General features: G+C 40.0%; 1 protein-coding gene across 1 annotated transcript; it reads right to left on the reverse strand.

Moving 5' to 3' along the window:
* Positions 1-668: 668 nt before the first annotated feature.
* On the reverse strand, positions 669-25,142 carry enpp1 (ectonucleotide pyrophosphatase/phosphodiesterase 1). The gene is made up of 23 exons (XM_031861636.1): positions 24,862-25,142; positions 20,627-20,699; positions 17,554-17,617; positions 16,069-16,166; positions 15,907-15,986; positions 14,947-15,066; positions 13,788-13,897; positions 13,599-13,664; positions 13,426-13,498; positions 13,008-13,116; positions 11,881-12,012; positions 11,733-11,764; positions 11,468-11,595; positions 9,773-9,842; positions 8,810-8,897; positions 7,446-7,630; positions 6,691-6,730; positions 6,454-6,614; positions 4,804-4,939; positions 3,982-4,056; positions 2,898-3,030; positions 2,332-2,476; positions 669-2,168 (listed from the first exon to the last, which is right to left on the reverse strand). Exons 1-23 carry the CDS (start codon positions 24,994-24,996, stop codon positions 2,016-2,018), a joined length of 2,406 nt encoding a protein of 801 aa, XP_031717496.1. The 5' UTR covers positions 24,997-25,142; the 3' UTR covers positions 669-2,015.
* Positions 25,143-25,395: the final 253 nt, after the last annotated feature.

Consider the following 25,395-nt stretch of genomic DNA (forward strand, 5'->3'; position numbering starts at 1 on the left):
TTAATTTTCACTGTGCTGAGAGACGCACGCAACGCTCAAACATCCACAGATTACACATGAAACAAATGAAGTTACTGAACACATCCAGATGTAAATGCCTCAGTCAACATGTGGCAAAACAATGCAGAACGTCGATACACCTCACACAGTCAGCACAACACCAGGAGATGAGTAACAATGATAAACTGCACAGAGGAGAGGGACTTCCACTGAAACGCTGCGTTTAGACTGAGTTTACTCATTACAGCAACTGTCACTGTGGATTTTTCCATTGACGATAACCTAACTGTGAGCTGCCATTACAAAACATTTGCTCAACACTACCACTTTGTTTGCTAAATCTTAACTGGGACATCGCTTTGACTACAGCAAAAACAAAAAGGAACCTCAAAAGGAAAGTAATCTCAAGTTTGTGACATGAGAACTAGGTCAGAGTCAAAAGTGGTGCAGAGCAGAAAGCTGCACGATCTCTTACCTTCAGGCACGCTGCACTACCGGAGTGGTCAGCCCGAGGAAGTAGCAGATTTTATACACAGAGGAAACCAATCTAGAGCTCGCTTTCCTTCCTTTTTGAGTTCACTATACAGCTGCAATCTGGGGAGGGCCAACAGAGAACCTGCTGGTTGGTTATTTCTCACATTTTGTTGGATACTTTATGCAGAAAGCGTTTCTGTGCAGCCCTGATCTCTTTGTGTAATGGGTAAGGAATAAAGAATACAAGTCACGAGGTCAGTGGAGAAAAGTTTTTATATGAAATTGTGCATCTGACCGTATAGTTGCCATTTCTGAATACTGGAATACATGATTGAGGTGACAAAATCTGTTGAACTTTTCTTATTTTCCTCAAACTACCTGCCAACCTTAATTTCAAGACAGTCGCTGTTAAGCGCAAAGAAAAAAAGACTGAACAGAAATTGCGTTGATCCCAGAACACACACCCACACAAACACTCATGGCTGAATAATTGATTACTGATACTGGGCACAGACAGCTCTCCTCATCTCCAGCATCAACTAAATACTGAAGTTCAGCAGCGGTTGTTCAACCAACAGCTGCACCTGACAGTTCTGCAGCTTCACCTGCAGAATTTCATTAGAAGCAAAATGACCATGAAGAGATGCTAAATGACCAAAAAAAAGACATAAATGGCTACAATGAGACAAAAAAAAAGTAAAAAAAAGGCGTGAAAGAACTTTAAAGTGAAAACAAGCACAGAATTACACAACTCAACCTTAAAACGAACCACACTGTTTTGCAGTAATTTAGTCTCTTTCAGTCTGGGTGTATCGCTCCTATGTAGGAGAGGTGAGAGGCTTGTCATTTGTCAGCACCCAGGGGCAAATCTGTCTTATTATCCATCCACGCATACAGTCTACAGACACTCAAAACTGTATAATTATCTCCAAAATGGCATTAACCGAACCAAACATTCACAAAATACTAAAAACAACATTGGTGACGTATAAAGAAAATACAAAAATAACAACCATAAACATACAATGACATCTGGCAGGCTTCTTTTTGTATTGAAAAACCTATTTCTTAAATTCTCTGGTGCTTTTGAGGCTGCTGCTGGCAGCTGTCCAGATGTGTGCCAGCAGACACAACTGTTTCCAGATTGTCATGTGTTTCTTAATGTGCCCATGCCAATAAAAGCAATTGTCGTATAAATAGATGCGTCTTTCATCAATAATTATTTTCCCTTTTATTTTGTTCCCATCCGAGGAAATACTTTGGAGCCACTCAGCAGATGTGACGCCGTCTTTGGTTCAGTGCTGCAGAGCTCTAAAGCTACAAAATCATCCATAAAAAACAAATATACAGCTATCACACATTGACTAATTATACACTTTTGGGGGAATCGGACATATCACAAAAAACCCAGATGGAACTTAATGTTGTGCTCAATTTGGTTTGGACACAGGAAACAAGTGAGGCAACCGTTAACTGTGTCCATGTGGACTGAGGCCTGTGGTGCAGACCAATATGGCTTCCATTTGATAATGTCTGAGATTTCACGCAGTCTGCAGCAACGTCTTGAGCTGTAGCGTCTCTTCCACTGATAACCTGTCGTGGTAGAAGCTGAGTCCTGCCAGGAGCTCGATGTCTCGGACTCGTGCTGTGTGAAACTGCAGCCAATCTTCCACCCACGTCACGTCTGACCCGTTCTGAGGGGAAAAGTCGAAAAAAGGGAAAAATAAGAGAGAAAAGTGGAACAAAGAAAACGTATTAATTCGTTGTTGTTTTTTTCCACTGTAGGATCTATCAGCAGGTTTCTACAGAGGTAGGTGTGGAGAAATGCGTAGGAGAGGACTCAGTGGTGTAACTCACAGCACAGCTCTCAGTGTGGTCGGGTCTGTGGGGCAGGATGAAGGACTTGGCCTGCAGGGGACCCTCGCAGTCAACAGGGCCGAAGGTCGAGTTCCCACAGCTGGTCAGGATCACGAAGAAATGTGTCGGGATGGGAGCTTCATTCCTGGAGAAACAAGAGATCTCAGGTTTTTTTAAAAACTGCTGCCTCCTTTATAGAAAGCTCTCGTTTTAACTCACGATGTGAGCTTAATGTATATGACCTCATTTACGGACGACAGGGTCACAACTCCAGGTCTCAAACAAATTACCTGCCGGTTAAGTTAAACCCCTTCAAAAGCATTTTATTTATGACGGCAAACTGAATAAATGTGGGTTTTGGGCTGTTAGTCGGACAAAAAAAGTTATTTCAAAATTTCACTTTGGGCTCTGGGAAGATAAAATTGGGCGTCTTTTTCACTTTTTCTGACTTTTTTATAAAATAAAAGACACTGACAAAAAAGAATCAAGAAAATAGGCAGATTAATTGCAACTAATTGTTGGATTCAGCCCTAATCGATTGCCTGAAGTATATGCCGCTGACTTACCTTGAGATTGCTTTGAGCGCATCAACGTTTCCATCATAGTCTTCATCAAATATCGGCCCACTCATGACGTTAACTCCGTTCAGCTGTTGTGAATATTTTGGAAGAAGGACATCATGGACATGGATCCAAACAGCTGTGGTTAAGAAAAGTACACACAAGACCCTTTTAGTTCTTCAAAGTTACCAGACAACTGATGAACAAGATATAACTGTTAATCAGAACTCATCCATAGAGGTTCACACAGTGTGGGCACAGTGATGTGCCACCAGGGGGCAGCATCTGTTCGCCGATTCATATAGAGGCCTCAAACATACATGGACGGGGGTTTCCTTCCAAAAGGATCTCATACTAGTGAGAGAGAGTTTCCATTGATAGTGTGGGTGGTCCCAGTGGAAACCCAACCAGAGCTGTGTTGTCTGAAACACTCAACTTTTCAATACATTAATCACCCAACACAATCCTCAAGTTACCAAATAACATTGATCATTTCAACACAAAGAACGATTTCATGTGTACTCCCATCTACTGTTTGCACAATCTGGTGAGTCAGACCTTAAGAAGTGAATCTTATTGTGAAGAAAGCTTCAGTGCCTGGAGTCAGATGGCACGAGGATAAACTCTTGAAATGTTCCTCTAGCAAAACCTTTTGATTGTGCTTTAGATAAAGAGCTTGACTAAATTAAAGTACACTAGTCCCATATAATCACAGTGCTTAGATCTTTGGACTCCTGTTCTGTGTATTTAAGAACCAAAAGTATAGCATGTTTTTAAGAAAAAGTATAATATTGAGCAATAAAAATGGCTCACGAGAACGGACAAACTACAATACCTGCACTTGGAAAACAAGAGTACACAAAACAGAGCCTGACATGATGTCTGGTTGTGATCCAGAGTATTTCTTCACTTCACTAGTTAGTTTAATTGTTCAGCTCTCATTCAGCTCAAACGCTCCCATTCAGTTGGCAAATGAACCCTTCTGACGTCTCTCGAATTCAATATTTAACTCGTGCATCAGCATAATTCCCACCTACAGCTTTGGGTGCAGCTAGAAAACCAGGAGCAGATATTTGGAAGAGTGACTCACCTTTAAATGCAGGGAACATTGGGGCCATGTTGCTCGTGATTAGAGAGTCTGTCTCGGGTCCGTTGGCACTCAGATCTAAAGAGAGAAAATGAGAAGAGAAGTAAAATTGTATGTGTTTGCAATTTAGGTCTGGAATTAAAATGTTAACTGTATGTTGTAAAAGTCTGACATACACAGTGAAAAGAAGTAATAAAGAACTAACTGGCTGAGACAGATACTTCACATGTGGAGATAAATACAAAGAGGTAAAGTCATTTACAGCTTTTCATGATGCATTAATCTGCCTAATTTTGTTCAATCAATTTTTTTATTCCTTTTCTCTAAATATGTAAAACTTCACATCACAATAATTCCCGGCCAACCGACTTATCGATTAAGCAAGTCACAGCTCAAACTTCATTTAACTGCACAAATCAGAGCCATGAGGGAAATAAAATGTCTAATTTGGTAAGACCAACTTTCTCACAGCTGTTTCAGAGCTTTTACTTCTCTCTTTCAGTCAGTCACTTCCCTTTATGGAGCTACCTGACTATCTGAATTTCATTCAAAATACAGTGAATCTACAGTGTCGCAATAAGGGGGGGATGGGACACTCTTTACTGTAGCAGACAAAAAGCATGGGTGCATTTTTACATGAGAATGTGGCTCAGAAACACGTCAACTTGAATTCAACACACGACTGGGGATGGCGTTCTATGACCCCCTCCACTACTTACATACTCACACACACACACACACACACACACACACACACACTCACACACACACACACACACACACACACACACACACGCAAACACACACGCACACACACACACTCACTGGGGGGATGCAGCAGGCCGAAGGACAGAGTGGAGTTGTTTCTGTAGCGCAGACACAGCTGGCTGGTGGCCGGTGGGATGCGTACGTCAGCACGAACACACTCCTCCAATTCTGGGCTCAGGGGTCGGACTCTGGTCTGAGAGAGGGGTTCAGTCAGTGGTTGGCAGTTTGGAGCGGGACACTTGCATGTTACACAAGATCACTTGGCTTGGTTTTGCTTTGTCAGTGTCAGCGAGGACACTGCACTGTTTCTGTTTGCAGAGCTTTCTAAAGATAATCTCAGCTCACTGCCCTCTCCTGTCATAGAAGAAAATGTTGAATTTTCTTTATTTTAGGGCTCATCATTTCCAAGAGGTTTCCAGGTAAGGACGATACAACTTGCTGCTCATTATAGGTAAAGCAGTAAGACTGTTCACTTTGTAAACCGATAGTTAATTACCTCATATTTCAATTAACTGCTAAAGTAACGTAAAGAAACTCAGCAAATAGCAAGTCAGCTGTTCCATTTGCTAAATGCTAACATCAGCGTGCTAACAGCTTGCAATGAAAGTATATATTTACCATGTTCACCATCTTAATTTAGCATGTTAACACACTAACATTTACTAATTAGCAGGAAACACAAGGTAGCCTATAGCTGACACTGGTAGGAATGCCATTAGTTTTGCAGGTATTTGGTCATATACCAAAATACTGGACGGATTGAGAGTTTTGACCAATTGATAGTGCTAAATGAAAGGTCATATGTTCACCGAATGCATTAGGATTCATGCTCTGAGGATCAGGAATGGCCGTAAAAAAAATAATAATGGCAATCCATCCAATTGTTGTCACATTTCACTCTGGACCGAAGTGGTGGAGAAATATTAACATTCATACAGTCAAGCTGCTAGCATGGCTAAAAATGAAACATTTGTTTACAGGCGAGCATACAATTCAAAATCAATGTTGAATAAATCTATAACAGTATAACAGTTTATATAGCTCGTTATTGGAAACGTATGTGAAAATATAAGGAGAATCTGTGATCAGCATTGTGTCTGATTACAGGCAGAAATATAAAGCATAAAAAGCCGTGCATATATTACAACATCCTATATGTGCGGGAATAGAAATGTAGCATGGCCTCACGCTTTTCAATGATTAATTGATTTTCTAGTGGGTAAATTAGCTTGAAGCTAGCGTCATATGGAGTTGTTAACTTTGACAAACTGTGAAATTGAAGTTTTCCGTGGGTGTACAAGTGGGTTGAGCAAAATACAGATAAAAAAAACCCAATCCAAACCATGATTCTTTCAAGACAACATGAACACAGAGAATAAAGTACAACCATATTCAACTTGAACTATGTTTGGCTAAAGCCTGAATGAAAACAAATCCTCACTAGCTCCATCATTCAGACAGAATAGTACAACAGTGTAAACTCTCCCGGGAATGTATCACTCTGCCTGAAGTCATGATTTACACTAAACCTCAACCGCATAATGAGAAAGACAAGAAGTGTTTGAGACAACATGAGCGCAGAAGATGAGTAACAGCTGCTTAGAGAAGGGATTCAGAAACTCAAAAACAATCTCCTGCCATGCATCAACCACAGATGAAATACAGCCGGAACCACTCATCTGTACAGGATCCAAACAGGGGACTCACCAGAGGCTGGATGGTGTACGACACCCACAGGGGCATGAGGCGGTCTTTGCTGTATCCGCTGAGGTAGTTGGATTGGTGGAGGAGACAAAAGGTGGCGCCTGGTTGGACGACTCGAGGGGTACCAAAGGGTTGGTGGAGGCGACGTAAAGTGGCTTTGACACCTAAAAAGGGAAAATGGATAAACATCACACGAAGTTTTCTGACAAAAAATTAAAGGAAAAACAAAACAATACTCACTGGTATTAGTTGTCACGAGATCCCTGTTCATATTGGTCTCCTAAAAATAAATTATTGTCAGTATGCTTGTGGTAAATACATTAAAAACGACACTTTCACCATTCAGTGTATAAAGCCTGTGACGTTTTAAAATATCTATATATATTTGAACGGGCTCAAGCACACGGAGAGGGAAACATTAACTGCAACACCAAAAATGTTACGAAACGAGAGTCCACAGCCATGTTAGCGGACTCTGTGAGGCTATACATGGTGGATACACTGTGCTTTGAGCTACATGCTAACATAAATAAATAAAAGGCCACCTTTGCACAGCAATGCAAAACCTTTATCCCATCTTGAATAAAGATTGTGGTCATTCAAATGTTTAACATGTTCAACATCTTTGTTCAGCATGTTAGCGTGCTAACTTTTGCGAAGTAAAACACAACACAAAACCCAGCTGAGGCCGATGGCAATGCCATTAGCTTTGTAGGTATTTAGTATTAAAGATTTTGAACTGTTAAAGCACTTTACATTCATCCTGAGGGGATAATGAATGTGTGTATTTCTGTATCTCTACTGATAGAAGTTGAGACATTTACACCAGATAAGTGAAAACTAAGTGGCATTTATCCTCTGGGAACATCAATATCTTCATCACATTTCATGGTAATACATCCAATAGTTTTTGAGATAGTTCAGTCGGGATCAAAGTAGTGGACTAAGCTAACAGACAAGCACTGCCGTGACCTCAATAACTTGTTGGCACATACCGCTGCCTTGTTCTGGGATGTACAGGTGCAATTCAGATCGTTTGCAGGGACTGGGTCACTGGCCTCACAGGGGGTGTCATGGGAGAGCTGCGCTGGGTGGAATGGCAGGTGGACGGGATTCTTCAGAAGGTGGTTCAGACTGCCATGAGTGCCGTTGTTTGGAGCGGGACGAATACCGAGAAGATCTAGAAGAGAAAGAGAGGAAAAACTGTTAATTTTGATCACACACACGTAACACAGCATGTCAGCAATATTTTTGACATCCTTTTCAAAATTCGGCCAATTTAAAATAATATTTAATGATATAATCATACAGTAGAGATACACCAGTGACATGAGGGATCACACAGATTTCAAACTACTATATTTAAGCGAAACAAAGGAAGAAAGTGGCCTTCATAAAAGGTTTCTTCATATCATATAGAGTGCTACCAGACAGTAACAAATGTCCATTGAATGTATATATATCGGGCTTTTTGTCCCTTTTTGTAAGACATACATAATCATATTATCTGAACAAATTACTTGGAAGAGAAAATGTGTACAATGAACATCATCTGTCTGTTGCTAACATATTAACTACTAGATTTTGGAGAGCTTCTGTGCTTACTTTGACCTTAATACGTACCCTACTTAACTGTAGCTGTGAGCAAATATAGTTTGTCCATGTCGTACATGTTTTGTGTGTTACTGTTTGGTTTAAACACCTGGGTTAAACCCTGGATCTACATCTGATTGTGTCAGTTCCTCTTTTTTTTAAGAAATCTGGTTGATGTGGCCGCTCTTTATTTCCTGCTTCTCTCACGGAAAGTCGGTGGAGGGGAAGTGCACCTGTTTAATTTTCTGAACTGTGTTTGGAGATTTCTGCAAGAATTGCATTTTTCAGCAATTGGATGGCAAGCAATTCACTGCTCAGAAACACAATGTTTGTCAATATACCTAAAAAAAAGTCCCTTGGATTATCCTTGAGGTCACAACAGGTCATTTTAAACAGGTCAAGTTAAAACGTCAAGTTTTTTAAAAATGGTCTCACTATGTGAAATGGCTGCTATGGGGACTAGCTCATTCTACTCAGAAGAGTCTTAGTTATACCCAAGTTATGCAATTCCAAGACTGTTTAGGGAACCCAATATGCAGTAATATTAAAATACACAATTTTTAGAGTAGGCGGAAAAAAAATACACATTTAAACTGTTTGCAAAATGTGTGGGATTATCATAAAGTGGGCATGTCTGTAAAGGGGAAACTCGTTGGTAAATATAGAACCCATTTTCATTCACATCGTCAAAGTATTCCTTCAAATACTAAAATAAAAGACTAAAGAAGAAGCTACAGGAAATGAGGATAAAGTAGAGTTCCCTTACCACACACGAGGTTATATATTTCAATGTTTTCAAAAGGAGGCACAACAGTGTTTGCTTTCAATCCTGGACCGTAGCCGATGAAGATCGCCTGGAAAAAGTAGATACACGTTAACATATTGACATGTATGCATTTACTTGGAGACATTTGAAAATGGGAGAGTACAGTGAACTATCCAAACAAAACCGTTGGGACCGCAAAGGGAAGCTTAATTTAAACTCTTTCTGTAAATAACACTGTCAAACACATGTTAATATTTGACATGAACTAAAGCAGTAAAATGACCTTACACACAACCCTGAACAGTCTTCTAGGAAACATGTTGGCTGGGTGGGTTTGGGGATATTTGCAGGTGACTAAACTCTATTTTCAGCACACTTTTCTTTGCTGTGTGTAGATATTTTTTATAAACACACAGATCTGTTTCTCAGAGAAGTCAGCACCTTGTCAGCTAATTTAACCAGGTCAAAGTCCAGAGGAAATACGCGGACGGAAACATACACTCACGTCTTGTGATGACTAACATGAAGATGGGCAGACACAAACGCATTTCACAATTAAACCAACTGTATCCACAGCAGAGAATGTGAAGGTGGAGAGCAACTTCTCAAAACAACTGTAGTTACTGTACTTGAGTAGAGCTTTAGAGCTCCACAGTATTTTTGGGTTTGTCTTGCGTATTTATTTTGGTGTCATTCACAAAAATAAAACAGCAGATACAGAGATGTATCTTTTATTTAGACTCAACATTAACTCCTAAATCGTGTGACAACAGTGGACCAAATGTAACTGAAGCAGAAACACTTGTCTGTTTTCTGAAGGCCAGTTCAAGCTCTAAAACATTCTACATGTTAAAAAGTTCTGGAAGTTTGGGCCTTCCAGACTCCCTTATTTCTCAGGATACAGGATATCGTGATAAACATGTATCATGACGGATGCACACACAGTTCTGTCCTTCCTCTGACCTGCATGTTGGGGAAAAGGTTATCTGAGCCGTGGAATCCACCGGTGCAGTACTTGAGTTCCTGTCGATTACTGTCGGAATAGAATAGAAACATTTTATCTGAGGAGTTCAAATAAACACAAAGTCAGTGAGAAATGAAGGGTGGAAGCTACAAAAACACTGATGGTTCTTGGCATGTGTTTTCATCTCATATTCAATTTCAATTTCATGGTCAGACGAGTGTATATAAGCTAAAGAGCGAGCCATATCGCACTGAAACTGTATTAAAGTGGACCGAATTCTTCAGCTTGAAACAATTTTCCATGATTACATGGTTGCTCTCCATCAAACGAGTTGTACAACTCTTCTTCAACATACTGTCCCTCATTCATTATAAATGATGGCAAACACTAATTACTGTAAATGCTTCAACTTCTGTGTGGCCAAAGGAAACTCTTTCCCCCCCCCATCAGCAGACATTTACGTTCGTGAACATACTCTGGTAAATTCCACTGCATATAAACTAAAGCTGATCTTACTTTGTACTGTCCATTCCATGTTAACTCTGTGAGATGTGATGACAAGCACCACGGCTTTATATTTATATTATTTAAACTTTGTATTTTAGTCTTTTACCAAGCTAAAGGAATACAGTCGTAGGTCATTTGTTTTCTAGCTTTGTCTTTACATTTTAAGATTGACATTAAATTAAATGTACGGTAAAGGTAGTTTTGCATCCCTGCTGCACTTTAAATTCTCAAATGCTTTTTACGTCACAGAGTTTGGCAACCATAAAACAAAAGGGGCTAATTAAAATGTTCTCCCTGACTGTCAGTTAGAAAGCTTTCTTTTCTTGCAGGCCCTCCTTGCCCAAGGTAGTGACAGAGTCGTTGCATTTTCTGCTATGAAAATAATAAAAAAATCAGCTGGATCAGCCCTTTTGGCTATTTTTATGCTACAGATAGCAGTTTGGAGAATGTTTTTTATGTATTTTTGAAGGAACAGAGGAAAAGTAAATGTGTGTAAAATCATATAAGCTCAAAGGTCCACAGGCTTTTGAGTTTTCAACCACTTCTAATGTTCTTCTTCAGTGAATGGAGCTGACTCAAGGCTGGAAGTGCTTCTCCAGGCTGCATGTAGGTGAATATGCACAAGGGTTGTTTGGAGATGTTTGTGTGGCTTTTTCTTTTGTACTTGTACAACTGCATATTGCTTTTTTCATTTTTCAATAATGAGAGCATCAGCAGGCAGAATTTGGCAAGTACATTCTGTGGCGTCATTCATTCCAAGTCCTCAGCCATGTCGGGAAACCGGACATGGCCTGATTTCTTCCAGCATCCCGTGTTTGGGCCAAAGCTGAGTCGGGTCAAACAGAGACCTACCTCGGTCTGCATGGCACATTGTTGAGATTTTGGAGAAACTACAGTTACTCCCTTTTCCGTGTTGGTTTGAAGAGACATATAAGTGTGTTTTGGCAGAATCTTTATATCAGCTGGTGTCACTTAAGTGAGGGACTTTAAGTCACGTGATAAAATGCATTTGTATAAGGTCAAAAAGCTCAAACTAACAAACTTCAAAGGAGTTTGACTGATTCAATGTTTACTCCCCAACACCACATGCTTTTCAAAAGTTGTCCTCTTTTCAGCTTCTTTATTCCATTCTTGACAAAGTTTATTGACCTTACACAGTGAAATCTATGGACTGATTGGTGACTTACAGCGCACCCTGCCACCCATTCTTCATATAGAGGTGTCCTCTCTCTATGCGTTTGTTGTTAGCAAAGTGCATCCTTTTGGGGAGATTTTCTTTGAGGTACGGCCTCATTGGCTGGTCATCGGTCCTGCACTTCAGAATAGACACAGCAGAGGAGAATCAACACACAGCACAGGAAGAATGGGATTGTTTGACGAGAGGTCAAGCAAGCAGATCATTTTTCATTGTTCTTATCAACACAAAAGTCAAATTTGGAATACTTCGCATACCGACAGGTTCTTCATCAGACCCTCATAGTCAACTGAGGGGTAAAACACAGGGACAAGGTCAGCCACACTGGTTACAGACAAACTGACACTGAGCGATGCTGCAAAGCTGGGAAGAAGGGGAAGTTGGGTGCTATCAACAGGAACTCACAGGAAAAGAAATCCTCTGGGAGGCGACTTGGTCGGATGCGAGGAGCCGCGCCTTGGATGACAGCAAAGCCATCAGTTTTGTTCAAGTAGGTTGACACATATGCTGCCTTTTCACATGAAGCCTCCTCCATGCCTGTAAAAAATGAATAAATTTGTCCTCAGTTTTTTTATTCTTATATATGGTGAAGATTTGTGTTTTAATTTGTAAAGACTTGACAAATCTAGCTATGATTGCATGAAATATGTGAAGTTTGAGCACCAAAATCTATGACTCTACTGTATGTGTATGATTTCTTTTGTTTTTGCTGCTGTTGTTCAACTTGAATGTTCTTTCTCTGTCGGGACATAAAGGTTGATCGAGTAAGAAATGCAGTTACTTTGTCAGTTTCCCGGTTTAACAGCCTTTAAAATGTATTTTATTTGTGTGATATGTGAACACTGATGACTCCTTCTTGTTTCTTGTCCTTGATGGCTTGCTGCAAACTAATAACTAGGACATCACAACAAAATGCATATCTTCTCTTGGAAATTATGTCTTTGGTGAAGATAACTGGGCGTCGCCCCTAAACCACATTGATTCCTGCCCAGTAAACATATGGTCTCCAGATGTCCAGAGACACTTCTCGTCACACAATATCCTGCCAACATACCACTGAGAACAGTTTTCACCAGTTTACTCCCAGATAACACTCATTTTTCATCAGATTTCTCGCTAACATGGAACTGTAGTTTTCTCATGTACCAGGTGCAGTCACTCAACCAAGTCAAACATTTGAAGAAGACACTAAGTCTCTAAAGTCCGCCTCACTGGCACACAGGCTTTAAAACGATGCTACATCTTACTACTGTGTAACCACAGGTATTTAGGAGAGATGACCTGAGTTTGTGTGGAAGCAAATGCACAGCTTTAAATGAAACACAAGGGACGGGAAATACGACTTCCTCTGAATTGCTTGAGTTTGTAAAAAAAATTATCATTGTACATTTTAAAGAATTTATGGAATTTTACCTGAAAGACGGACTTCACTTCTGTATTAATGATTGTCTGGTCAACTTTTTGACCAAATTGTAATTAACCAATTGTAAAATTGCACTATAAACTGTATCACAGCTGTGTGGTTATCTCACCGTGGTCTGATATGATGATGATGTTGACACAGTGGTGCAGGTCTCTCTGTGTCAGGCCATCCATCAGCATGCCCACAATCTTGTCCACATTTTCCAAGGCCTGAAGGACCTGAAGGCACAAGAGCATTTAAAGCTTTCACAGATTTCACGCGTCACTCCGGCAGGTGAACAATATTCAGGGAAGTCCATCGTGAAAACATCTCAAGAACAACTTGATTCAGCAAATAAATAATTATCAGATTCAATGGACTAAAATGGCTTCGTCAGCATGGTTCACAACCTTGATTTTGTCCTGCTATTGTTTCCAAAGATAAAGAATGAACCTCATATATGTACTTGTTCCGTCTCGTCTGTTGTTCTTTAAGGTAATCAACAACCAGCTTATAGTTGCAGGTTTAATGTTTAGCGACAGACTAACCTGGCTGCTCGCTGGTCCATAACGATGTCCTGATGAGTCAGGTTCCTCCAGGTACAAAGTGTAGAAGTCAGGTCTAAAATTACGAAGGTAACAGTTAAGTGAGATGTTCAGTGGGTTTTGATGGCGACTCACAACATAATATGTTTTAATGATGATGGAGAACATTGTGATACCTTTCTCCCTGAGGTAAACTGAGCCATTCAAATAGCGTCGACACTCTCTGCTCAAAAGTAATGCTCCTGTTCACAAAAAAAACCACATTATCTATGAACACATTAAAACACCACTACGGTATGCCATTAATATTCTTGTCATGAATTTAGAATTGTCCGAAATTTTGAACAAAATGGCATCGCTCTTACCTGTCATACGACTTGTATAAGTCTGGGAAAGTGCCATTGATTCTTACATCTGAGCCAGGCCAGAAGAAGGTTCCTGCTTTTAGTTTCTGACGCATGGCAGTGATCCAGAGCTGAGAAGAGGGGAGGGGAGGAGAGGAGAGGAGGAGAGGAGAAGAGGAGAGGAAAGAGAGGAGAGGAGTTAAAAGAAGAGGAAAACAATAGAAAGGAGACGGAAGGGAAGAAAGGAAAAGGAAAGAAAAGGAGAAGAGATGAGTAGAAAGAAGAGGTTATGAAAGGAAAGGAGAGTAGATGAGGAGAGGAGATGAAAGCAGACGGAAAGGGGAAAAGGAAAGAGAAGAGATGAAAAAAAGGAGAGGAAAATAAGGGGAGATGAGTGTCATCTGGGTTCATGAATAATTCAGTGAGACTAAAACGTATACAGACTATTACCTCATTTGTTCATCTCAGTACATCTCATGTTTAGTCCATTAGGATAAAAGTGTAATCCCTCACAGCCCAACCAAGACTGATGAAAATCTAACTGCATATGTTGATGTTAAATCAATACCTATGAGACTGATCTGCAGGTAGAAGTGTTTTCTTTACGGAGCAGACTTGTAAACATGCTTTGGCAGATGCACTTAGTTGAATTGGTTCATTATGAATGAATTAATTCCAGGAGTCATCACTCATTTATTTCTCCTTCACTTTTGGAAAGTCATATGGCTGCTGCATGGAGTATTTTCTAGAGGAGCGGCCTGTCACACAGTTGAGGAATGAGATTTAACAGACCTCCCATTGAAACGGGAACCACACAGCGTCTAAACAAGCTGTCATTTTGCCCCAGCAGAATCCATAATTATATCAAGATACTCATTACTGCACCTGGGGGAGCGGAGTCTCAGCTATAAAGATCTGAGCACAGTGCTTCATATTTCTTACACAAGGTAAGTGCCTTCTCCTGATTCGTGTCAGGTTGACCACTAAATCAGGTCGTGTTAACTTCTATATGTTACAGAAAATACTGTCTGGCTCAGAATCACCATCAACTGCCCTGCTGTGGCCCTGATCAATGGAAACTTAATTCCCCTATGGGGGTGGATATTAAGTTAGTTTTGGGACCAATATTCACAGAACAGTGAATTTCCACCTTTGCACACAATATCAAGGTTGCACTTACTGGCTGTCCTTGGTACCATTTTGGGTTATTTTTCTCTTCAGATCTCAAGCTGAAGAAAGCGTTTTGGGTCACATCGTACATCTTGTTGTCCACAATCCCATGAGATTCAGGATAAAGACCCTGTAGAAAAAAAACAAGTCAAGGTAAGCAGTTTCTATTAGCGGCGGGAATTTCTTTTTATGTTTTAGATATCAAATGTATGAGATGCTAGTAAAACCACCAAAGAGACATTTCTCCTCTAAATTTCTCAGATGGTTTTGTTAAAATAACTGTTAGGATGTAAAACTCAAAAACAGAGATGATAGAATACAATGAATACAAATGTGTTTTTCATCGTTCCAGCCCAATCAATTATTTTACAACCCTTCAGACTCTTTGATGTGGGCCTGGCCCCATAGGTTGAGAACCACTACAATGATTTCCATTGTACAAAGTATTTAACATCTCCCACCAAAGAGACATTTTCTCTCTAAACTTCTTATTGTTTGTTGAAATAATTGACCAAGGGCAAAAGAGATGAAATTATCAAATATTTCACAAAACAATTCCTTGAAATGAATATAAATTTGTGTAGCAGAACTTTGTTTTTTCTTCTTTCGTTTCCTATTAATCATCTCACGACTCCCCAGATTTATCCTGTGACCCTGTGAAAATGAATGCAGACAGGGAAGGCACCTGCGGATGAAGCCACCCTTGAAACAGCTGGTGAGCATTTAGAAACAGTCAATACAATTCAGTAAATATTCATATATTTATGTTCATATAGTATATATAGGTGACAGGAGCCTGTAAAGTGAGTACTCTTTAACCCTTAACTGGAGGTGAATATTGCTGCATTCTTCTGTTTTGAAAGCAGGACTTTTATGAGTTTTTCCTCCACCGCTGACAAAACAAGTCAGACAAAACAACACGTCCAATAAATCAACCCCTGACCCAGTGACCTGAGCAGAAAAGACTCACAGTCACGATGCTGTAGTGGTTGGGAAAGGTCTTTGTGGGATAAACAGGCCTCATGTATGGCGTCGTTGTTCCGTCATTTCCTGCAACACAGTAAAGTTCAGTCACACCGGGATGCTTAGTAAACCACGAAGAGCTGTGGAGTCAACAATGTCGGTGACTTACGTAACTTGTTGATGACAGGAAGGTGGCTGCTGTGATCTTTCAGGTACTCCGCCCTGAAACCGTCCAAGGACACCAGGATGAGAGGAGGCCTGGAGAAACTGTGTGGGAAGACCGAGAGGAAGAAAGATGCTTTAAGTGGACACTGAGGTGCTTTTGTGAATGGGAAACGGAATAATTACTCAGCAGGAGACACGGATATCTTTGGCACCAGGAGTGTAGCAGTGGTGTTGTACAGTAGGTCTGTGTAGAGAGTACAAAGCAGGTCTTTGACTGGACAGGCAAGAGGAAAAAAAGTGACCTCACAGACCACACAAACACACAGAGGAGGAGAACAGGAAGAGAAATGTGACTAAGAGACGTTTGTTGTTCCCCAAAGCAAGGCATCGCCCTTATATTGGGAGCACTACAGTAACTTAATTATCTGCAGGAGTTACAGGTTAATGCTTTAAAACGTGTGATTATTATACAGATAACAAAATATTGCAGCTACATAGGGCTAGGAGGTATTAAATATCAACCAGAAGTATCAGATCGTGTCAAGTAATGCAGGATGTCGTTAAATGATGTGTCATGTGACACATGCTGTCACCAACATAAAAAAAACTGTAGGACAGCATGTGTCATGTAAATGATAATAAACCATTCCAATAATGTATATCTAATTGGACCATGAAATCAGGAATTAATTAAAGATTTTACAAATTAATTATTAATACTATAATATTACACAATAATTAAAAAAATTAACATGTTGAAACTGCTGATTGAACATTGAAAACATGTTCAATCAGCAGTTTTGAGAAGAGCTTCCTCTTTGCATGTTAAGTTTTCATAAAATAAAAGTGTGGTTTACCAACAGAAACAACATAGACAAACCCAAGACAATGAGTGCCTTTGAGATAAACATACAGACAACATTCATTTGTTTAAAGATACTTTCAAACCCAAAAATAGCTTTGATGGAGCCACAGGTTTTCTTTTCCATATACTGTAGTATAATGAGTCTGTCTGGGGTTACTCCCTTACCAAAGCAGAAACACACAAACATGTGACCACACACTCATACGCACGCACGCACATACACTCACTAACACATGCCTGATTACTCAGAGTCATTAGCCTGGTTTCCATAAAAAACTGTTACTTTCTTTTTTTTCCACCGTCATTAAAAAAAAGAATCATGTGTTTGGGTCACTGCTAAAAGACAGACAGTGACAGAAAAGCCTTTCTATTTTTCTCTGTGGTCACATTTTAATTTCCACTAAGAACTGCCTACTGGGAACAACGGGCTCAACTCAGGAAAACTGTGGGAGTTACAGATGAAAAGCTTCATTCTCAGCACCAAAACATGCTGGGAGATATTGCACAGAGGAGGAGAGAAGCTGCTGTAATCCAAACTAGGCCAGCTGAGATTTGAGGTGTTGTTTTCTATTAAAACCACGTCAGTTCTCACAGTAGACCAGCAGAACAAGAGTATTGTATTACCCAGGTGGACACTGTGGCTGTTGAATTCCCTCATCTGCTGCCTGCAGCCAGAGCTCACCTTCAGCTGGAAAAGAGGAGTGTTCAGTCAGTAAAAAGAGGCACATTATTATAGAGTAACACAATACTGAGAGACCAGACTTAAAAAAGACTAAAGAACCAGACTGTTGGAAGAAAAAGTGCGTTAGGACTGAGCCGAGAAATCTTATAACCCCCTAAAAACTATCTATCTTGAGGTTGTTTTGTTTTAACCTTTATTTTACCAGGACATTTTCCCATTGAGATTCAAAATGTCTTTTGCAAGGGAGTCATGGCCAAGACGGCAGCATAAAAGTTTCAAAAAACAGACTTAAAACAAAACAGCAAAAGAGTTAAGAAACTACATAAGAATAAGAGCGAAAACAAGTTTTTACATTAACAGCATATGCCAAGCTCTGCGAACCACATGCGTATGTTGCGTAAGATCATGAATGGATAACAACACAGACAGACTCCACGAACAAAGACTACACACTTGACCACAACATTATTGCATCAGATTTTGTGCTGGAGGGGATTGTAAAACAGCTTTTCTTAATAGAGGTGTGATCATTTAGCTAGTGACCACATCATATTTATATCAACTGAGGCCAAACATTCATGTGAAACAAGAGACCTCACTATCTTTGACTCATTTCATTTACATAATCTGAGAAAACTACAGCACCTACAACATGTACAGATTTTTTTAAACCTGCAAGCAGTCGCACAAATTTACACATCCAGCAGACACAACAACATTAGCATTCATCTGGAGTCATGTTTCTGACATTACAAATGTAAATCCAATATTTACTCTTCTTTTAGCTCTCCACCGAGAACACATCTGGCTCTCTAGCTGCCAAATACTCCACTCTGTTCACTAGCTAGGCGTTAACTGCGTCAGCCTGCAGAGTCGGGTGACATCTCTTCTCTCTTCCTGTAAAACCTGAATGATATAACGGTTACATAAATGTGATGATAAATGTGTGACTCGAGGTGATTAGCTGACCCAACCTATCGTATATAACACCTGATCATTAGCTGTGTGAGGAGCTTTCAGAGCAATATCGTGTGTTTGGATTTCACCAGACAACGCCTCTGATTACATTTCCAAAGAACGAGGTTTAAATTATACATTTAATCTCTCTCCTCCTCCTCGTGAGATAACAACGTGGGTGAAGAGTGAACAGCTTACACAGTCGACAGCTCGCTATATTAAAACGTATTCAGGAAAAACAAACACTAAATCTGGGATGTAAACAGAGGATGATGTCTCTGGTTCAAGAGTCACATAAATAAGACTCGTGTTTCTCATTTTGGTGTTAAAATAAAGTGTGATTTTAAAGTAAATCTTCAAGTATTTGTCAAGCACTTGTAACACAGGCATAATATACAAATGGAATGTATCCTGTATTATTTTCTCCGGAGCATTTGGAAACAAACTATGTCTTGCTCAAGGTCATTCCCACAGTAAGATTCCTGTTAGCAGGAAGCTTTGGACCACCTCTTTCACCTTTACAGCAACTGCCCTCCCAAAACAGTCTGTCAAGTCTGCTGCTAACTGGACAAATGACAGAGGGAGTCTTAGCGTGTCGGTGAGAAAGCCCCTCCTCGCTGCCTCTCGAGGCCAGCAGTGTGGTTTGGACCGAACACAGGGATGCTCCGTCTCAGGACACAAGTTGCTGTGGTCTGTAATCCACGGGAAAACCCACTCTCAGCATTTCATACTGTGAGCCTCTAGGAAGAAGTAGAGTCCTGGGTTATTTTCATTTCTTTTAATCTGCGTCCAAAGGCCTTACCAAGAAAGCAGCGTTACGAAAGATGTAGATGTTCCAACAAAGCTGCATATATGTGGAAAATGGCAAAATAAGAGTCTGGGTGAGGGCAGAGTCAAGATTTATTCTTCCCAAATGGCTTTCATGTCAGCTGGGTGGGAAATATAAGTTAAAGAGGACTGCCACAGCAGAGGGCACACCCCGCCCAGGGCTGGCGGCAGTTGCCCACAGTAACCACCGCTGCTCCCCAGAATGGAAGAGGCGTGTTTCGGCAAAGCGGTTTGCAACAGAGTATACTGCACCGCTGCCCACGTATAACCAGAGGGAATCTATAGCTGCAGAAGACATGCCAACGTCGGGTGAACATTCCTGTCTCGCTTAAATGTGTGTTTATGACGCGTTTTGCAACAGTGGCAAAACTTGGATTGCACCACCCTGATAGAAACACATCCTGTGAACAAATTATATGCAGTTTCAGTACATTCGCCTCTGTATCACCTCTGGCTCACAGTGACGGGACAAGCTACGCCTTGCATCTTCACCAGCCTTTACTGAATAAGTGCTCCACAATGTAACCTGAGTCACGTTATTCCTGTCTGCCTCTCTTGTTGCAGCCAAAGTATCTTCATCACTCTCTGTGTTGTAGAGTGAAGTCAGAAATTATTATATGGTATCAGTGGTATTTAAGTCAACGTTTTGAGATTTGGGTATGAAATCTTATCTGTAAGAACGGCAATATTTGAGAATGGGGGCTCAACAGTTTGTTCGCATTTCTTGGAGCAGCACTGCACAGATTTTACAAATTAAAGCCCATATTTGTATAAATTATTATCTTTTCAATAATTTTATTGGCAGTTTTTTTGTCTTGTAAAAAATAAGATATAAGCCTTATGGAAAGTGCTTTCTACTGTCCACTGATCAGATCAATTAGTTAGTTTAATTTATTTTTAATTCAACAGGAAGACATTTAACAGCAGAGTGCTCCACAACAACATCACCAACAATCAAGAATTAAATACAACGAAATGTGTGTGACACACATTCATAATAGGGTCACTGCTGTGTGTCAAACTGGCCTTAAAAACACCACAAGGGGGGGGGGCGCCGAACACAGAACTGTAAAACATCTTAATAACTACAACTCATATTGTGTATTCTTGAAGTTTAAAGAATGGGTTGATTGCATTCCTTAAGTTAGACTAACTAACATTTGCTAAACCATTCATTTTCAAAACGGAATCAAAAACATGCTCCAGCTGTGAAATGAAGACAGTGCTTACCTTTTCCATCACTGCTCTTTCTCCGTGACAGCACCACAGCCAGAATGACCACCAGTAAGCACAGCAGCAGAACCTTCAATCCAGAGAACAAATGTCAGGATGTTTGTTGAAGTTCTTAAAGTTCATAAATAACATGTAGCTGAAATATCAACAAACATAACCAAAGATGTTTCGATTTAATTCTTTGGATTTCAACATGATATTTTGCATGATACTGTACTGTGTTGGAAACGGTTTATTCTACTGGCACTCTAGACACACTCTAGTGTCAGCGACATGCCTTGTGACCATAATATAAACGTGCTGCAACCGACTTCTGGCTCCCTGACAGAAGCCATAAATCAGCACATTTTTGATAAACAACAACAGTAAGTGTGCTCCAACTGTTTTTTTTATATCCATCCTCGCATTGTTGTCTAGGGATGGACAATGCTTGTTGTTTGGTCCACCACTTTGGTCCAGACTGAAATCTCAACAGCTGTTGGATGATTTGCCATAAAATTCAGTGTGAAAATGCATGTTCCCCACAGGATGAATCCTACAAACTTTGGTGATCCTCTGACTTTTCCTCTAGCACCACGATGAGAATACAATCGTGTTTTGTAGTGAAATGTCTCAAGAACTATGTATGGACTGGCGAGAAATTGGATTCAGACATTCATGCTTCTGAGATCTACCGACTTGTCAAAATGTAGTCCAATATTTTGGTTTATGACGAAATACCTACAAACTAATGTAATTCCCATAATCCTCAGATGTACTTTACTGGGCTTTACTAATGCTAACATGCTAATCTGAGATGCTGACCATGGGAAGCATTACCCGCTAAACATCTGCATGTTAGCATTGTCATTGTGAGCATCTTAGCATGCTGATGTTAGCGTTTAGCTCAAAGCACTGTGGCTCACAGAGCTGCTAACAATACTTTTAGTATTATTAACTTTATTTGTCCAATATTTGATTCATTCATTTTTGTACTTGTTTTTTCGGTGAGAGTTCATCTTTATTCAAGATGGAATGAGGGTCTTGCAGCCCTGAGCGAGGGAGGGACTGTTGTTTATTTCTTTAACACTGCCCAGTGTAACCTAAGCATTCCCGGCTTCCCCCGTACACCATCTACAACGGTCCAAATGTAATCAGTAATTGAAAAGTGAAAGAAGGAAGTAAGTTTAGCTGCTTTCTATCAAATGCTCGACTCATATCGGCCGAGAGATGGCTGCTCACTGGGGGCGAAGGGTTTGTAATTTGAGACTTCTTTGCGTTTCAAAGAAGTCTGTTTATTTAGAGAAGTGGGTGTTCAGCGGCTGCTTACTTTGAAGCCCCCTGACACCTACACCAGGCCTGCAGCGGTTTACAGTACATGGTTGTTTAATTAGTGTGGAGTTTGTAAGCAGTATTTTCAAAAAGTGTTTAATCAATCTAACCATCTTGTGACCCCTCAGCTTTATCCTGGCACCACTTACTGGGGCCCGACCAGAAGCAGCTACTAAAAGTGGAACTGTAATTGCTTCCTCATCACAGGACATCCTCCTCCCCTCTCTCTCTACACAACAATATTGCATTATGTCTATTCTTTGTATAAATAAATAAATGTTTCCATGATACACTACCTATGTTTGCATGCACACAAATACTGACTTTCATCTGATTTTCCAAGAAATTTTGAGTTAGTATGTATACTTGTTATTATCAATCAGACAACGCAATTGTGCATCACAATATCTCGATACATGATTTCATCATGATAAAATACCACTGAAAGATGCTAAATTATCATTCTGAATTTATTGCCCAGCCCAAATTAAAGTTTATGTATTGTAAAGCTTATTTACCTTTTCTGTCCTTATCTTTTCACCAGTGTTGAAATATATGTTTTCACTTAAAATGTAGAGTATAAATCCTTTTTATCCAATGCCGACAACTTTATCTTTGTTCCGTTTCCAAAACTAAGACTTAAAATAAAGCTAAATAAGACGCATAAATCCAACAGACACTCACTTGTAGGAGGATGTTAAACCAGCGTTGATATACACAGGGAACAAGTTATGTTGTGGCTTATTTTTCCTTGTTTTAAGACAAATACAACCCTCTGATTGAACAATAGATTATACATGCTGTACTCATTCATGCCCTTTAATTTAATCATTCTCAGATCTGTAGCAGTCAGTCTTAAAAGCAGGATTGTGGGAACCATCACTCATGAGTAATCCATTTAGTATAATTCACATACACAAGAATTCCTAGATGGGTATGAAAATATGCGGCTATGTGTGCGTGCAGTCTGGGTTTGTGCACTTACTTTCTCCACCTAAAGATGTAGAGGGAGAGCTAGAAAGAGAGAGGCCTGGATTGGACAAGACTCTTGGGAAAGACGTGGTTTCCGTGGGTTGTGAAAGTAAACAGTCTGTCTGGTAGAAACCTACTTGTCTGATACCTTGAGTTTTGTCTATACAGTAAAGACATGATTAGACTGTTGGGAGTCCACATGAAACTGCGACAGCACAACAAAGTCCACAAGACGGAAAAAAGCATAAAAACTGTCTCCGACGAGTCTGAAAAACGAATGAGTAGTCCTAATGTTTGAGTAAAAATAGCCGTGCTTTCTATCCTTAGTGCCAAGATCTTAAACAACACTGCATTACATCAAGAACCAGTATCACAATTACAAACAGCTGTACAGGGGCTGATGTATGACAGGAAAGAGTATATTATCGTCTAGACTTTGCCACATGTGTATTTCATCAGTACCAAGCAGCTGGAAATACTAGTGCCTGTGGTTTTAGGTAGAGTTTACTAGTAAATAGTTTAAAAAGGTGTGTTAACTATCAGCTGATCAATCCTTTTTTATCATTCTTTTACTGTAAAATAACATGTTTTTTCTGATATAGCCCTGACCACAGCCAAATAAAGGCAGCGTCTGGTACATATAATAACATTTTTATTATGGTTTTAGTCTCCATGTAAAGCCTCAAATGTATCCCAGATTTAGTTTCTCTGTAGAGTATTTGTGCTTTGTCTCAATGTGTCAAGGAGCTGTGGACAATGAAGGCTGCTATTGTCTCGGAGTCTTTTCCTCTGTAATAAGAATAACATCCAGGGGAATACAAACAAAATAAGTCATTCTACTTTCCAAGCAGATTCTCCTCCATAAGCTAGATAGAGACAGCGAGTGAGAATACTGACTTTCAGAAGCAGTATTTGCAGATTTGAGCAGATTAGTTGGTAATGTAAATAACCTCTAGTTGCAGCTCTAAAACTTCTTCAATTAAAAAACAACACCTCTCCATTCACTGTTCCCTCCCCTGACACCCCTCTAAATCCCTAAAATAGTGAACTATTGCATTGCTCTCAAACTGTCAGCTTAAACTTTAGTCTTTTGGATCACGATCAGTACTGTAAAGGTCCTTTCCTGTTGAATAATAATACATGTGGATCTTCTCCACCTGTCGAGACACTTCTGACCTCTGTCTCTTTGCACTGGAGTGAAAACATTTGGTTTGCACATTCACACTGGCAGCAAATGTAGACCTGAGACTGTGTGTTTTTGATTCCTGGTGATCAATGATTAATTTTGTCTATAAAATGTAAAAAAAGAAAATGTGTAAAAGCTTCCCATCCAAACCACATCAACATCTTCAAATATCTCGTTTATAACCAAGTCCAAAACACAAAGATTTGAAGTTTACAATCATATTTGACTAAGAAAAGCATCACATTCTCTACTTAAAGAAACTGGTTAATATTAAATGTTTTGCACTTTTTCAATATTTTTGATGGAAAAATGACTGAAACAATTAATCAACTATCAAAATAGTTGCTGACGTTATTTTTAGTTGTTGATCGGCTAATCGTTCCAGCTCTAACAACCACTGTGAACTCAGAATCTACTTGAGTTTATGGACACATTTCTAGTTTATAGACACATTTTATGGTCCTACAGTAACACTATAACGCCTTTTAAAGATACAAATATCACTTAGATGACTAGATAAAGCGTATTGAGCACAACACAGACGCACTTTATTGAAGTTGTTTTTGATAATAAAGTAAAAAGGTGCAGCAAGACACAATTTGTGACATAAAAGCTCTTTTTAAAAAAAAAATCAAATAAGCTGTGATATTTTACTGTAAGAGTGTGAAAGTGACAACATGTGGCTTTCAATTATTGTTTGTAGTGTAGAGTTAGAGAAGAGTTAGGTGGTCAGACATGGAGGTTGTAGCTTCATTGAACGTACCCCAGTGATGATTTTACAGTGGTTATTCCTCTTCTTTCCCCGTTCAGCGTTAGTCCTTTGACTCTCCAGCTCTGGTGGCCCAAACAAAGACGCAGCCTGTTCAGCCGAGGGGTCCTCTCCTTTGGTTACTTCCATGCTGCTGAGCGCTGCAAACTCCTGCCAGTGTGTTGAAGGAGGGACTGTGGTGCAGGCAGAGCTTCACCCCTGGTTGAGGAGTGTATATATGTGCTGCCGTGTGGGATATGAACCCTCTCTGCTCAAGTGTAGCACCGCCTTGCTTCTTGACGTCTCCTGAGTTTACAAAGCAGCAGCATGCCATTGATCTGAGAGAGAGAGAGAGAGAGAGAGAGAGAGAGAGAGAGAGAGAGAGAGTCAGTGGCTGCGGAGCCGACCTCAACGGTCTGCTATTTTGGCTCAAGTGTCATTTTTTCCAGTGATTTCTGTTCTCCAGTAACTTTAATCAGATGCTCGGACACTTTAGAAGGGAGTTGGAGCTACAATAGAGAAAGAAAATAAATATAGACCAACTCATTA

The sequence above is a fragment of the Anarrhichthys ocellatus genome, unplaced genomic scaffold (assembly GCF_004355925.1).
Source record: "Anarrhichthys ocellatus isolate YVR2014 unplaced genomic scaffold, GSC_Weel_1.0 scaffold25, whole genome shotgun sequence".
Classification (NCBI taxonomy): domain Eukaryota; kingdom Metazoa; phylum Chordata; class Actinopteri; order Perciformes; family Anarhichadidae; genus Anarrhichthys; species Anarrhichthys ocellatus.

Bases quoted from the DNA above. Each gene is read 5' to 3' on its own strand.
- enpp1 (XM_031861636.1), bottom strand. From the start codon at position 24,996: ATGGAAGTAACCAAAGGAGAGGACCCCTCGGCTGAACAGGCTGCGTCT. The intron at 13,665-13,787 runs GTAAGAGCGATG...TTTTGTGAACAG, and splicing joins TTATACAAGTCGTATGACAG to GAGCATTACTTTTGAGCAGA. The intron at 13,117-13,425 runs GTTAGTCTGTCG...TTGTGCCTTCAG, and splicing joins ATGGACCAGCGAGCAGCCAG to GTCCTTCAGGCCTTGGAAAA.